The 15,889-nt window shown below is 40.5% G+C and overlaps 1 protein-coding gene across 2 annotated transcripts in view; it reads left to right on the forward strand.

The window, feature by feature from the left end:
• The window catches only part of UBL3 (ubiquitin like 3), a 54,086-nt gene extending 40,395 nt beyond the window's left edge, over positions 1 to 13,691 (forward strand). For both annotated transcript variants that reach the window (XM_061628483.1, XM_061628484.1), the window contains 4 exons: positions 5,688 to 5,796; positions 6,832 to 6,918; positions 11,633 to 11,710; positions 12,020 to 13,691. In XM_061628483.1, coding sequence (XP_061484467.1) covers positions 5,688 to 5,796; positions 6,832 to 6,918; positions 11,633 to 11,710; positions 12,020 to 12,072 — 327 coding nt within the window. In that variant the 3' untranslated portion in view covers positions 12,073 to 13,691. The remainder of the gene's footprint in view (positions 1 to 5,687; positions 5,797 to 6,831; positions 6,919 to 11,632; positions 11,711 to 12,019) is intronic.
• The last annotated feature ends 2,198 nt before the right edge of the window (positions 13,692 to 15,889 follow it).

Here is a 15,889-nt window from a genome sequence, read left to right on the forward strand (position 1 = left end):
TAATGTTGTACGTCGCCTAGAGTGGTTTCGGCCAGATAGGCAACACAAAAATTAAATTTATTATTATTATTATGTTTACAGTGCCTAATTACGTTTAAAATGCGGTCATGGGATCAGCAAATTGGGATGAATCCTGTTTGAGCTGGGTGGATTAATTTTGAGATTAATATATTGATGCATGTAGTAAGGATAGCAGTGAAAATATTATAATCATAGTGGGTCTGTAGGGTTCCAAGCCACACAGCTAATCTACAACTAACAGCCATCCCAACCACTACTATCTGGTCACTGATATAGTTGCCAGGACCCTTAGACTACCATGTGGTGTCAGAATAGGGCTGACCAGATACATCCAGTTAAATGCACTACACCTATGTCCAGTTGCATAGGACCAGGGCCCCTGCCCCAGGCCCCAGCACTCCCCTTCCACAATTCGTGGCAGGATCGCTGCCACGGATCGCACGGCAAGAGCTTTGGGGCTCCGCCATTCCCTTACTTAACCTACCTTGTTCTGCGGTTGCGCACGCAACGGTGCCCTTAACAAAGATGGTGGCTGAGGTTTCCCTAAGGAGCTGAAGCCTCTGCCGCCATCTTGGTTCATGGCAGTGATGCATGCACGTAGCACTCCTGTGTGCCATCAGACATGATGGCGGCAGAGGCTTCAGCTCCTTAGGGAAACCTCAGCCGCCATCTTTGTTAAGGGCACCATTGCGTGCGCGACCGCAGAACAAGGTAGGTTAAGTAAGGGAATGGCGGAGTCCCAAAGCTCTTGCCATGCGATCCGCGGCAGCAATCCTGCCGTGAATCGTGGAAGGGGAGCAGAGGGGCCCCTCAGGGGCCTGTCTAGCCCCAGGGGCCCTCAGGCCAGTGCCCCACCTGGCCGCCCTTTGGAACCGGCCCTGCTCCTACCAGTATGTGTAGATAATACTGGGTTAGATGAACCAGTGGTCTGATTTGGGTATAAGCTTCATATGGCCATCCAATCTCTTGTCTTCTTCCTTATACTTGTATTTTGGCTGTGTAATGTCACACAAAGGGAAAAAGTTACTTTTTTGTTTAGTATGCTGAAGAACTTTACTTTGTGTGTGTACCCTTACACACTTCTGTGTATTTTAAAAGAGTTACTATGGGAATGATAAATATGCTGACTACCATTATACTGAAATAGTTACATTAATTTTAATTTAATTTCATAATTTAATTTATTATTAATAAATGCAGTAACTAGTCTGAATAGATCTACTTCAGAATTGGTAGGTCTTGTTGTGATAGCATTCCATTAGAGCACGCTGTACAAAGGCATTAGGTGTTTTTTTTTTTATTTAGAGCAAATATCTTTAACTCACTTGCTGACTTGTATCTACTATAAAATTCAAAAGGGTCATTATCTCATTTCAAGCCATGAGAATTACAAAGTTCCTTAGGAACAAAAATCTAACATGTGGCCACACCCAAAATGCAGACATATAAATTCCATTCGTGGTTTATAGGTTGTGATAAAGTGTGTGTGTATTGCAAATTGGACCTTTGATTCATAGCATAACCTTAACATTAAATTAGCTGCTGTTTTATAAGGATCGTAGAACTGGGAGGGACCAAACGTCATTGATGCCCCCTCTCACAGTGGAGTTCTTAAAACAGGTAGAGGTCTGCAATGTATTGTGGCAGGGAAGGGAAATGGCAGAGGAGAGGAAAAGAGATTCTTCCATCAGACCCTCTCCATCTCATTCCTCCCAAAGAGCATATCAGGCTCCTTCTCTCTGGCTCACTTTCTGCCTCCCAGTGGACAAAGCAGAATCTCCTTTCCACATTTGCCGTATCTGTTAAGAGGTTTGGGAGCAGTGGTTTTTATTAAATTTTATAAAGTGCTGTCATCATCATCATCTTGCCCTTCCTCCCAGCATGTTCGGCTTGCTACCATCAAATCCTGTGTGTGGTTTGCTTCGGGCTGAGCACCTATATACAGCAGACCACATTGTATTCTACAGACCAGGCTCACTAAAGCCTCAATATTATAGGGGCAGTGATCATAGATGGGCACACAGGAGCCATCTGTCTGTCCTCTCCAACGAACACCTTTCCATTTGCCAACTGTACTCCCCCCTCACAGGGGCAGCAATGTGGATTTGGTCACTACAGTTAGAAGTTGCAAGTGCAAGAACTGTTTCCTTTTTTGAATCCTCACTTGTAATCACCTGTCTCAAAGTTCATTTTAAAGTAGGAATTTGATTTCTTGAAAGTTACGTCAGCAAAGTCAGAAAGCAGATTGATTCTTGTGTCTCCAAACCCTGCTTGTAATGTAATGTCAGAAATGTAGCACAAAGTCAGTGAGAAATCAAAAGCATGTTTCATGAAAAAGTGTCTAGATTTTTTAAAGTAAATTTGATATAATGAACAAGGGCCAGATATTATTCATATAGGAAACACTGCAGGATTCCAGGCAAGCTACAATAAATTTAAGATAAACAATTAGGAAAAAGTGAGATTCTTCTTAACCATAGTTTAATAATAACTAATCAACCATTGTTATTAATTGTAGAGTTTTTGAAGCTGCCCTCATGCTTGAGTGGTCATGTGGTCTGGCCGAGAAATAGCAGCCAATGATGGCATGTTAAGTATATATAACTAAGAGGGGGAACAAATCAAATATTTTGGTTTTGAAATATGGCCAGAGCCATGATATGACATTCTCAACGTGTTTAAACAGATATTATTTTTATTGTATAACCAAAAATAAATTCTCAGCTTTTAAAACCCTTTTAAAACCCTTTGAAGGAATCAGTTTACTGCAGGTTATGATGTCTCGGGAGATTTAATTTCCAATGACTTGTTTTTTAAGAGACGTTGCTGTATGGGAGACTTCTAGTGGCATGCTGTACCCATGTTGCTAACTCTGCAAAATTGTTGTATTTTTAAAAATGTACTACTGCAAACCTCAAATTCTCTGGAAATAACACTTCCTTGTCTGAAAGAAAGAAGATACTAGCACAATAAGTTGGTGAGAGTGCGCAAAATAAACTGATATTTAAATCTTGACTGGCTGTTGCCTCAAACGTGGTTCGTTTTCTCTTTACATTATATTAATATTCTTAGAGCCAAAACCCGATATGGGTGTTTGCGCCAAGCACCCATTTGCTGGTTGGCTATAAAGTGCAGGTGGGGTGAGGCCTACTTTTATTGCTAAATAGAGTATGTGCAGGATAGGAGTAGAATTCCCCTTCCTCTTGCCTTTCCCCAGTCTGCTCGCTTCCAGGGGAATTAACAGAGCCAATTGTATGGATTCCACTCCCATCCCCTTCCCCAATGCTGCATTTAGTGATAGCGCAGATGCCAAGCCGCTGACTGTATGTTTAGCAAATATACACACATCTGGTTTGGCTCTTAGATGGCTAAGGGAGCAATCTTCCTGACAGATATGCCAGCCTGAGCGGCTTCAGGATGCAGCGGAGGAGGAGGAATGGTGTTGCACTGCTGGGCTCGGCTGGCAGAAGCCCCCCCCCACACGCAGCCTTGGTCCAACCGGCTCAGCCGAGACTGGCACAAGTGGAGCCAGTGTAAGTCCCCAAAAAGGGGTGTTCTGGGGGGGGATGTTGAGGACTGAACCAAGAGGAGGGGGACTTATGCAGCATCCTGAGCCCATTTGGCTCGGTCCTGTGGTCCTCCTCCCTGGCAGCCAGTATGCCGTTAGAAGGGATGGTGGAAGGAAACATGCATTTTGTTCCTTTCACTGTGCTCTGCCAGTGCAGTGTTCTTTGCTCCCAGCGACTCCTGAATGGAGGTTGGGTGTGGCCACCCCTTCCGCTGGCTCCACTTCCTGTCCTGGCTCCCAGCCAGAGAAACAGACTCAGGACTAGTAGACTGGGTTTTGCAAGAAGCTTTACACCAGAAATCAGCATGACACACTCTAGGCATGATTCAGGATTCAGAACAGGAGCAGACTAGGCATGTCTCAGGTTACAGAACAGGAACAGATTAGGCATGTCTCAGGAATAGACCAGGCATGTGGAAGCAACAGCAGGCATTGTCGCAATGGCGTTATCACATCCAGCCAGTCTAAACATAAGAGAGGTGGGCGAGCACTCTACTTGCACTAGTTACTCTGTCACTTTCTAGCTTGTGCTGCAAGACGGGCTGCTTCTAGGAGCAGAAAGAAATCTGTCTAATTGTAACATCTTTTCTGCAGCTGGCATGACCTTGGGGAAATTGTCAGCTCATCCTCTGAACTTGTCTTATCACTCTAGCCTGGCTGTACTTGCTCATCAGCTAGGACTGGGCTGAGTGCCAGGGAGGATTCCTCCTCAGTCGAGGGGAGGTGACTGGCAGCATTAATCTCATTAGACACAGAGCTGCCAGAGAGTTCTGGAAGTGTCTCACCCAGGATTTCCCAAGCTCCTTCCCCAACATCCGCAACCCATTCTCTATCCTCCCAGTCTTGCCAAAGGTTCTAATTGGGGCCCATGACACTTCTGCCGGCTCCAGTGCTGGCAGTCTCTGAGTTTAATTGTACCCTAATCTTTGTTAGAGATGGTGGTGACTGAATTACTTCTAAAATAGACAATCTCTTAAATTGTTGCAGATCTGTAGAATTCTTATTCTACAAACACACACTATCAGTATTGAATTATGTCATGTAGTTCCTAAACATCAAAGGAATCAAATGCAAAACATGCATTCTCTAATATGTATAGGGAGATCCATGCATGCATATCATGTGCTGAATCGAGAACCATGAGCATGTGTCTATCCATACTGCATTACTTCCATCTGAATGCACAACGTAGAGCCTATGTGGTTAAAAGGCAGAGCAGAAATATTTTAAATAGCTAGTTGCTGGTAAGTAAGTGCAACTTGAATACTTTTAAAACCAGTCTTTCAATTAGTATCTTAAGTATTTTATTGAAATACTAGGTACTGCTGCCTTTGCACACTTTGCGTGCCAACCCCACAACCTGATCCTAGGAATGGCAACCCCAGGTACCCCAAACCCCTTCCAACGCACTCTGGTGGATTGGTCACACACATGCCCTTATGCCTGTCTTGCTCATGCACCTCGTGACCAGCTGCCTCGCTCACTCATTCTCCCACCACGTCGGCCTGGCCATGGAATGCTGAAGTGTTCATGCTGTAGTTCGCAGCACCATCTGTGTGTGATGGAAGATAACTGCAGTGTGACATCCTGTAGCATGATAGCATGATGACTTCTTCCATTTTAATATATTATTGGAATATGTGTAAGAAGCAGAAAAAATAATAATTTGGAAAAATGCCCCCCCATTTAGTAAACTGCAGTCTTGTCCCATTACAATAAGCCTGTGGGCTTCCCTTCTCCAAAAAAATCTTTTAGATCAGATTTAATTTTATGAAATATTAGGCATAATTGACTTGTATAGTTTTTCAGGCATTATCTGTAATCTTAATTTCCAGATATTTAATTGGAAAAAATATTCTTTTCCAGAGTGTATTATAATATTCTATAAGATAAGATAATTTTGAGCTATCTCTCCAGTCCAAATACTTTTGACTTAATTGCTTTGTTTTGTTTTTTTTTAGTCTTGGGGTATATGTTTTCTGTGTTCTTGTTACATTCGGCGGGTATTCCAAAATCATGAAGATTTTAGCCTGTTAAAAATAAATATTCAGTTCTATAAATTTGACATGCGTTCCTAATTACTTACTTTCTCTTGCAGATAAATTTGCGCCTCATTTTGGTAAGCGGAAAAACAAAAGAATTCTTGTTTTCGCCAAATGATTCGGCAGCAGACATTGCAAAACATGTATATGATAATTGGCCAATGGGTAAGTCATTTAGAGATATTTTCCCCCTTCTGTTCAGTCAGTTCTCCAGATAGGGTGGTGGTGGTGGTGGTGGTGGTGGTGGGGATAATATTGTCCTCATCAATGCATAAAGCTGTAAAATGTCAAAATATGTTTTGTTCCATATTGGCCCTCTGCCATATCCCATATACTCCTAGTTTTCTCTATATTTAATTTTTCTAATGCAGAATATTACTGGGCTGCTGACATAGGTCAAAGTAGGATGAAACTGAAAGTAGCACACTCTTGTATTTGATGTGTTTATTGATCTTATGCTAAGTTTTTATTGTATATTTGTACATTGCTTGTTTGTTCTGCAGCATGCTAAAGGGATGAGCAAAGCAATTGTTATCTTAAACCGTTTATTTTAACCAATGGTTTAAAGTGACGTATGAACCAGTGACTAAATGCAGGCTCCGTCACTCTAGTGGCCAGCTTCCCCCCCCCAACTTTGGTTTAATGATGAAGAGTTCTGGAGAACTCAAAAATTTGCTTACAATTTTGTAACAGTTTGGTTGGCCTAATAAAGGTATCACCCTGCTCTGATTCTGGATTTTTTTTCATAATATGGTTTGTATACATCTCGTTTCTGTTGAAATTAAAATGAACTGCCTTCAAGTCAGTTCTGATGTATGGCGACCCTGTGAATAAGGTTTTCATGGTAAGTGGTATCAGAGGTGGTTTACCATTCCCTTCCTCTGAGGCTGAGAGGCAGTGATTGGCCCAAGGTCACCCAGTGAGCTTCATGGCTGTTAGTAGTCATTAAATTTGTAAGTGGAATTGCTGTTGGTAGCTGATACTGGCTGAAGTGCATACCTCTACTTTGTTGCTGTTTCAAATGGTCCCACGGCCCCTTTTTAGAGTTGAAGGGAAAGAGGTATATTGTTGCCTGCCTTGTTGCAAGTAAGCAAAACCTGCATACATGTAATTATGTATGTGCTTGTTTAAATTATGTGAGTTGTTGAAAAATTAACAAGACAACGCACTTGACAAATCTTTTTGCTGCTTTTTTTTCAGACTGGGAAGAAGAGCAAGTGAGTAGTCCAAATATTCTGCGGCTTATTTATCAAGGACGGTTTCTTCATGGTAATGTGACACTAGGAGGTAATGAAATAAATTTCATTAAAAGACCCTGATTCTGTGGATGATCTTTGTCTGATTTATGAAATGCAAGAAAAGGACTTCCCTAACTTAGTTAGTGATGCAAGTAAGCTCATGCCTAGGAACACATACCATTGGTTCCTGAGAGAACACATGGGACAGCCCCTTCCTCACCTTAAGAAAGACCTGTGTGCCCTGAGGGAAACTAGAAGGCCTAGCCCTCAACTCCTGAAAAGATTATCAGATGGCCAGAGAGGACTTTGTCCCTCGCCATTTTATTAGTTCTAATGTTTTAAATCTGCATTTGGTTTCTTGGCAGAAAGGCACTATATATATGCAATAAATAAAAGTTTCTTCTTGGTAAACAGACTAGGCATGATCCACAGTTAAAGCAATTATAGTCTTATTGCTTGTTGCTTGGAGAGTTAGCAAAAGCTCTTTTTGAAATCAGTGGTACTTAAGAAGTTCTCCTCTTTGAACCTGATCCCACCAAAGTTTTTAAAAGTTGCAATGATGTGTTCCATTACATGTGTAACTGAGTACTATTCTGTAACTAGCATCCTTTTAAAAATGCTAATGTTCAATATATTCAAAGGGGTTCTCATTTAGTGGTCTGCAGTATAACACATTTATATGTGGGTATTACTGCAGTAAATATCATCTAACAAATGATGGTACTAGTTAGTAATTCTGACTTAATAGGAACAGTAATTTGATTGCGTGGTTCATATGCCTCTTGTACTGCATAAAGTTTTTAGAATCTATATTGTAAATATTATGGAATTGCGTAACAGTGCCTTAAATCTTAGCACTGTGAATGGGCGGACTGAAAGCCAGAATAAAGGAAAGCTTCCTTACTATATCTAGCATAGCTGTGAAGATCCAAATGATTAGTTATACAAGAACTGAATGGCCTCACCTGGAGTAGAAAAGCAGTTCAATTGTGCCCCCTTGTGGCAATTGTGTCTGACTGGGTTTTTTCTATATTATCATGTGCATTCCCAGTTACTGTATTCATGTTTGCTCACTGCAGTATTTATTTATTGCATTTATATTCCACCCTTCCTCCCAGTAGGATCCCAGTATTCATATTTATAACAAAATTTCAGACGGAATATGAATTGTATACATGCACGCAAGAACATTTGTTGTGGCTTATTTATTTATTTATTTATTTTATTTATTGCACTTGTATACCGCTCCATAGCCGAAGCTTTCTGAGTGGTTTACAGCAATCAAAAACATTAAAACAAATATACAATTTAAAACACATATTTTAAAAACAATTTAAAACACAATTTTAAAATTTAAAACAGTATAAAAACAATTTAAAACATATGCTAAAATGCCTGGGAGAAGAGGAAAGTCTTGATCTGACGCCGAAAAGATAACAATGTTGGCGCCAGGTGCACCTCGTCTCAACCATCATTCCATAATTTGGGGGCCACCACTAAGAAGGCCCTCTCCCTTGTTGCCACCCTCCGAGCTTCCCTTGGAGTAGGCACCCGGAGGAGGGCCTTTGATCTTGACTGTAGTGTATGGGTGGGTTCGTATCGGGAGAGGTGTTCCATCAGGTATTGTGGTCCCAAGCCATGTAAGGCTTTATAGGTCAAAACCAGCACCTTGAATTGAGCTTGGAAACATACAGGCAGCCAATGCAAGCGGGCCAGAATCAGTTTTATATGTTCGGACCATCTGGTCCCTGTTACCAATCTGGCCGCTGCATCTTGCACAAGCTGCAGTTTCCAAACCGTCTTCAAAGGCAGCCCCACGTAGAGTGCATTGCAGTAATCTGATTTGGAGGTTACCAGAGCATGGACAACTGAAGCCAGGTTATCCCTGTCCAGATAGGGACGTAGTTGGGCCACCAACCGAAGTTGGTAGAAGGCACTCTGTGCCACCGAGGCTACCTGAGCCTCAAGTGACCGAGATGGTTCTAGGAGAACCCCCAAGCTATGAACCTGCTCCTTCAGGGGGAGTGCAACCCCATCCAGAACAGGTTGGACATCCACCATCCGGTCAGAAGAACCACCCACTAGCAGCATCTCAGTCTTGTCTGGATTGAGCCTCAGTTTATTAGCCCTCATCCAGTCCATTGTCACAGCCAGGCACCGGTTCAGTACATTGACAGCCTCACCTGAAGAAGATGAAAAGGAGAAATAGAGCTGCGTGTCATCAACATACTGATGGCAACACACTGCAAAGCTCCGGATGACTGCATCCAACAGTTTCATGTAGATGTTGAATAGCATGGGGGACAGAACTGACCCCTGTGGAACCCCATACTGGAGAGTCCAGGGTGCCAAGTAAAGTTCCCCAAGCACTACCTTCTGGAGGTGACCTGCCAAGTAGGAGTGGAACCACCGCAATGCAGTCCCTCCCACTCCCAACTCAGCCAGTCTCCTCAGAAGGATACCATGGTTGATGGTATCGAAAGCCGCTGAGAGATCAAGGAGAATCAACAGAGTCACACTCCCCCTGTCTCTCTCCCGACAAAGGTCATCATATAGGGCGACCAAGGCTGTTTCCATGCCAAAACCAGGTCTGAAACCTGACTGAAATGGATCCAGATAATCGGTCTCATCCAAGAGTGTCTGGAGCTGGCCTGCAACCACTCGTTCCAGGACCTTGCCCAGGAATGGAACATTTGCTACCGGCCTATAGTTATTAAGATTTTCTGGGTCCAGGGAGGGCCTCTTCAGGAGTGATCTCACTACTGCCTCTTTCAGGCAGCCAGGGACCACCCCCTCTCACAGAGAGGCATTAATCACTTCCCTGGCCCAGCCGGCTGTTCCATCCCTGCTAGCTTTTATTAGCCAAGAAGGGCAAGGATCCAGCACAGAAGTAGTTGCACGAACCTGTCCAAGCACCTTGTCAACGTCCTCAAGCTGCACCAACTGAAATTCATCCAAGAAATCGGGACAAGGCTGTGCTCTGGATACCTCGCTTGATTCACCTGCTATAACACTGGAGTCTAAGTCCTGGCGGATGCTAAAGATTTTATCCTGGAAGTGCCTAGCAAATTCATTACAGCGGGCCTCAGACGGTTCTACCATGTCCTTGGGGCTTGCTGAGGTTAGCTGCCTTAATAAGGCAGTGGGAGGCAGCTGCCTCTCTAAGTCTTTGCCTTCTCTTCCACTACCCATCCTGACGGTGTGCCAATTTGCATTATTTGTTAAGTGTCCTAAAATAGTAAACACAAAGTGGTGGACCCTGGATGTTGGTTATTTAGCACTGTTGAACTAAGACTAGTCAGAGAGTTCTTTATCCTAAAAACTCCTTGAGTATATTATTACTTTAGACCAATGTGTAGTATAAATATAGGAAATGATACAGAGTTAACTAAATTATATGATCCCCTCTCCCATATGATTTAGGTAGATCATATCAAGTGAGCACAAGGAATTTCTGCTTGGGTAGGGAATGGGTGAGAGTACCGTTCTTATTGGAGTGGGCATTGGGAGGAGAAAGCCATGTGAGAAATGGAGGGGGTGGGAAAGGAAATGTCTCAACTCGCTAATAACATATTCAGTGGAGGATAAGGGTCCCTTCAACAGAATAAATTGGTGAAAGCTTTTTCTGGCCTGTACAGTCACCACAGGTTGCAGATGAGGGGCTAAATGTGTGAATCCTGGGGGGGGGGGAAGTAGCATGTCGGGAAGAAGGCTGAGCTACATCTTTCTCATGGATGCTTTTCTATGTACCAAAGATGGTTGCTTGGTTGCTTAGATGTTGATGTGATGTGGCTCTTGTGCATGAACTTCTTAAAGACATTAAAGAACCTCTTTAACATTTTACAGTTCTGAACATTATAACAAATACCTACAGTAGTCTTTCGGAAATGTGTTGCTTAGCAGTTTTCAGCCTCTTCATTTGTTAATGGTTGTTCAATAGGACGAAATACCATGTATGATAACATTGTTCTCCGGAACACTGAGGCACAATTCAGAGAAAGTGTACTTAGGTTGTACCGAAATCTGTGACTATGTATGCAAGTCCCCCAGATTTCACTTGAGCATTTATTTCATGGTTTCTCTGAATTTTAGTCAGAACTTTAGCATATATAAATATGTTGATGGTGTTATGTTATGGCAAAAAATGGAAGGGCAATGCTACAAGTCAAGGAGAATTTAAAACAATATGTATATCAATTTTATCCTATCCTTCCTTCAAGGAACTTGAGGTTGTGTGGAAGGTTCTCAACCATGCCCCCAATCCTCACAACAACTTTGTGAGGTAGTCTAAGCTGAACTATAGTGAGTGGCCCAAAGTCACCCAGTAAACTTCATGGCTGAGTGGAGTCTCTGAACCCAGAATTCCCTGTTCCTAGACTGACAAAACACTGTTTTAAGAAATACGGTTTTCTTAATTATCATTTATTCTAATTGGGACAAACAGCTGCTTAGGTTTAGGTTTGTATTAACTGTTTCCAATACTGGGGTGGGAGCAAGAATAATATTTTATTCTCCCTTCCTGCAACTTATCTTTGTAAGCTGCTGCCTTGAGAGCTTTGCCTATAGAGCAGCTAATTAAAGTAGTAAGGAATAAATAAAATGGTAAAACCTTGCAAGTTTGGAAAATAGGCAGTTTGAGTATTGTATTGGCAGGCTCTGAAAAGGAACTTAATCTAATCAAAATGATGGTTTACAATACTGTTATATCTATAGGTACGTAGAAGGGTATTAACAAGTCATTCTCTTCCTCCCTTCCCCCACAGCATTAAAACTTCCTTTTGGCAAGACGACAGTGATGCATTTGGTGGCTAGAGAGACGTTGCCAGAGCCAAACTCTCAAGGTAGGTTAGAGCTTCTAACCTGGGCTTGATGGATACCTATTCAGAGTATGTGTAGTTTGGTTGCATATATTTAAAAAGAAAGCAATCTCTTCATGGCTTACAAAAATGTTGTGTTGAGGAGAAATCCACAGGTGTTTAGAATTATTTTTAGAACTGCTGAATTTAAATTCACACTTGAAAATGTAATTTCCCTTTTTAAGGGCATATGACCTTAATGTGCTTATTAAGAATTATTCTGCTTCTTTATATCATAGACAGAGAGCAATATTTTGTATTAATTAACTTGAAAACATTTTCTCTGTTCTACAGGTCAGAGAAATCGTGAAAAAACTGGAGAAAGCAATTGCTGTGTGATCCTGTAAAAGCTCTGCTGTATCTGCTACTTGTGATGTATAATAGTTTTCGTCTTTCATGCTGCTGGACTAGATGAGACCAACATTACTTCAAATACCATTAGGACAAGCCTATCTGAATCCATTGAACTGAAATACTACATGAACACTGTCACATTTTTTTTTCCTAGAACAATGAACACTTTTTTATTTCTACTTTTTAGGTTGTTGAACAAGCTTATTAATACGTCACTTCTTCACTTCTCCAGTGCATTCTGCTCCAAGAAAAGGTTAACAGTTCCCTTCAACAGGAGTCGTTTTGCTGCCATAAAATCATCCTAAACTTGAACTTTAACCAATCAAGATTTCTAGATGCAATTTGCACTAAAAACGGTTGACAATATATAAACCTCATCAGCAAAAGCTCTTAAGTATTTCAAACACAGAGAAATGAATCAGCACTGGAAAATACTATCAGCAATCTTTTTCTGAAATTCAGTAATGGTCAACTGAAAGGGGGAAAAATAAGTACTAAGTAAATTCTACCTAAGTCAACCTTAGTGGCCAAACTGGCACAAAATACTAACTAAAATTGTCTGACTATAGACATAGATATATTTTCACTGCAACAAACTATGTGCCTGTAATTTTAAAGCACTCTGTAGAGGGCTGTTGAAACTGATTTTTTTCATTGATATGCACTCTTCTATCGTATATTAGTTGAGTGTTTGTTTAGACAGCACAAATAAGTGCAGAGAGTGCATTTCCTAGCCTTAATATGGGAGGGGCAATTTCCTGTAGTTCATAGGCTTTTATTAATGTGCATAAATATTAGAAGACCTCATTTACTAATCAATTTTATGTCTTTGAATATCAAAAATTAATGTTTTTCAATCATTCTTACTCATCTGTACCTTAGTGTCCAGTGTCATGCTTACTCATTAGTGACTTCAAAGGAATAATTAAAAGAAAAAAAGAAAAAAATATGATGAGATTTTGTTTGTTTATGTTATGTGCATTTGGTATTAGTGCTTGCAATTGTATTGGAAATCAAAAACTGGTTTTTAAAAGCATACATATTTAGAAAGGATGTTTACTTCATATAATTTAAAAAATGATATGCTAAAAAAATGCACAGCACTAAAGCATGAGTTAGCTTCATCTAACCCTGTAAAAAAATATAAAAGATTTTATATTTTTCCACTAGGGAGAAATTCTTCCTAGTTGAAATTACAAATGTGTAGAATATATTTAATAAAAATCTTATAAAAACATAACTATAGAACTTAAATATAGATTGGAGAGTAGAATAATACAACAATAATCCATATAAATAGCTCTAGGCTTTAAAAAAAATTGCAGGTTGACATTGTGTTCTGTACTTGAGTCCACAGCCCTTACAAATGTTCTGTGTTTTTTGAATGATCAACTTCATTTAAATGTAATCAGGTTGTTTTATTCCATGTTATTGCTTTGACAAAATGCTTTATATGCAGTAGGCCTACAAAGATATTGTTCATAATGATCAAAATTAAATTTGTATAGAGCAGAGTTTTAAAACAAATTGTAAATAGCACTAAACATTTTCTTTCTGCAACCTGTACTGATAAATTCTTCTCTAAACTAAATAAAAGAAAAATATTGTAGTGCACTTGGCTGTGATTTGAAAGCTATGACCTGGTTTGTATCTGACATCAATATTTTCAGTTGTGAAGAACCTGTAAAATGGAAATGTCCCTTCCTAGTTTTCTTTTTAAGTTAAATACGTGGGTTGAAATCCAAGAAGTGATGTGAGACATAACCACTGGGATTTGAAGCTCCTTCCTGCTCCCCTCCCTTCGAACACCACACTTCTCAGCCATATTGCAAACTTCCTTCTGAAGCTCTCCTCAGTTTTTTAAAGCCTGGGCTGGAAAACAAAAGTGGAGGCAGTCTCTTGGATATGGTTGGCCTCAGCTGGGAAGGACTTTATATATCCATCGCTCTGAGTTGAACCTCCGCTACACAAAAGGGGGGTTGAGATACTGCAGAATGATTTAAATGGCTAACTAATGTTAATACTAAAATCCCACTGCTTATGAAATTATGTGAGCATGAGGTAAGTCTTTCAATTACTATCTTCTTGTTGTTATGTTCCTTCAAGTCGACTACGACTTATGGCGACCCTATGAATCAGTGACCTCCAAGAGCATCTGTCATGAACCACCCTGTTCAGATCTTGTAAGTTCAGGTCTGTGGCTTCCTTTATGGAATCAATCCATCTCTCGTTTGGCCTTCCTCTTTTTCTACTCCCTTCTGTTTTTCCCAGCATTATTGTCTTTTCTAGTGAATCATGTCTTCTCATGATGTGTCCAAAGTATGTTTAACCTCAGTTTCATCATTTTAGCTTCTAGTGATAGTTCTGGTTTGATTTGTTCTAACACCCAATTATTTGTCTTTTTTGCAGTCCATGGTATGCACAAAGCTCTCCTCCAGCACCACATTTCAAATGAGTTGATTTTTCTCTTACCCGCTTTTTTCACTGTCCAACTTTCACATCCTTACATAGACATTGGGAATACCATGGTCTGAATGATCCTGACTTTAGTATTCAGTGATACATCTTTGCATTTGAAGACCTTTTCTAGTTCTCTCATAGCTGCCCTCCCCAGTCCTAGCCTTCTGATTTCTTGACCGCTGCCTCCATTTTGGTTAATGACTGTGTCAAGGTATTGATAATCCTTAAAATAATCCTTGATCTCTGGTGCCTCTTCTGTTTCTAAATCCAGCTTGGACATCTGGCATTTCTCACTCCATATATGGTAAGAGCGTTTGTTGTAGAATATTGAGCATTACTTTACTTGCATGGGATATTAAGGCAATAGTTCAATAGTGTGTTCCCTTGTTGATTATTCAGCATCCCTAATCTTGGTTTAAATTTCCCTTTAATTTCTCTAATCTTTTGGAATAGGGCTCTTGTTCTACCCTTTTTGTTGTCCTCTTCTATTTCTATACAATAAGTATTGTAATAGTTCTCTTTGTCCCTACATACTAGTCGCTGTATTGTTGCATTTAGGGTTCTAGCTGTGTTTCTATGTCCTTTTGCTTTTGCTTTCCTTCTCTCTTTAACCATTTTAGGAGTTTCTTCAGTCATCCACTGAGGTCTTTCTGTCTTTTTCACTAGAGGTATTGTCTTTTTACAATTCTTCTCTGATAATGTCTCTGACTTCACTCCATAGTTCTTCCAGTTCTCTGCCAACTAAGTTCAAAGCCTCAAACCTGTTCCTTATTTGATTTTTATATTTTTCTGGGATGTTATTTAAATTGTATTTTGGCGTTATGATTGCTTTGTTGTTCTTTACCTTTATGTTGATTTTCGATATTACTAGTTCATGATCTGTACCACAGTCTGCTACTGGTCTTGTTTTCGAAGAACGTATGGAACTTCCCCATCTTCCTCTACCAATTATATCAATTTGATTCCTATATTGACCATTTGGTGATGTCCATGTGTACAGTCGTCTTTCGGTTGCTCAAAAAATGTGTTTGCAAGAAACAAATTATTGACTTCACATAATTCAGTAAGTCTTTCGCCTGCTTCATTTCTGTCTCCTAAGCCCCGTTTTCCCCACAATTCCTAGTTTTTCTCTGTTCCCTACTTTTGCATTCCAGTTCCCCATGATTATCATCACATCTTACTTTGGTGTGTGATCAATTTCTTCCTGTACTTCTGTGGGAAATCTCCAATTCCTCTTCTTCTGCATTTGCCATTGGAGCGTAGACTTGGATGATGGTTATATTAATAGGTTTCCCATTTAATCTCATTGTTATCACTTACTCAGACCTTGTGTTATAGCTCCTAATTGCT

This window comes from Rhineura floridana, chromosome 5 (genome assembly GCF_030035675.1).
Source record: "Rhineura floridana isolate rRhiFlo1 chromosome 5, rRhiFlo1.hap2, whole genome shotgun sequence".
Taxonomy (NCBI): domain Eukaryota; kingdom Metazoa; phylum Chordata; class Lepidosauria; order Squamata; family Rhineuridae; genus Rhineura; species Rhineura floridana.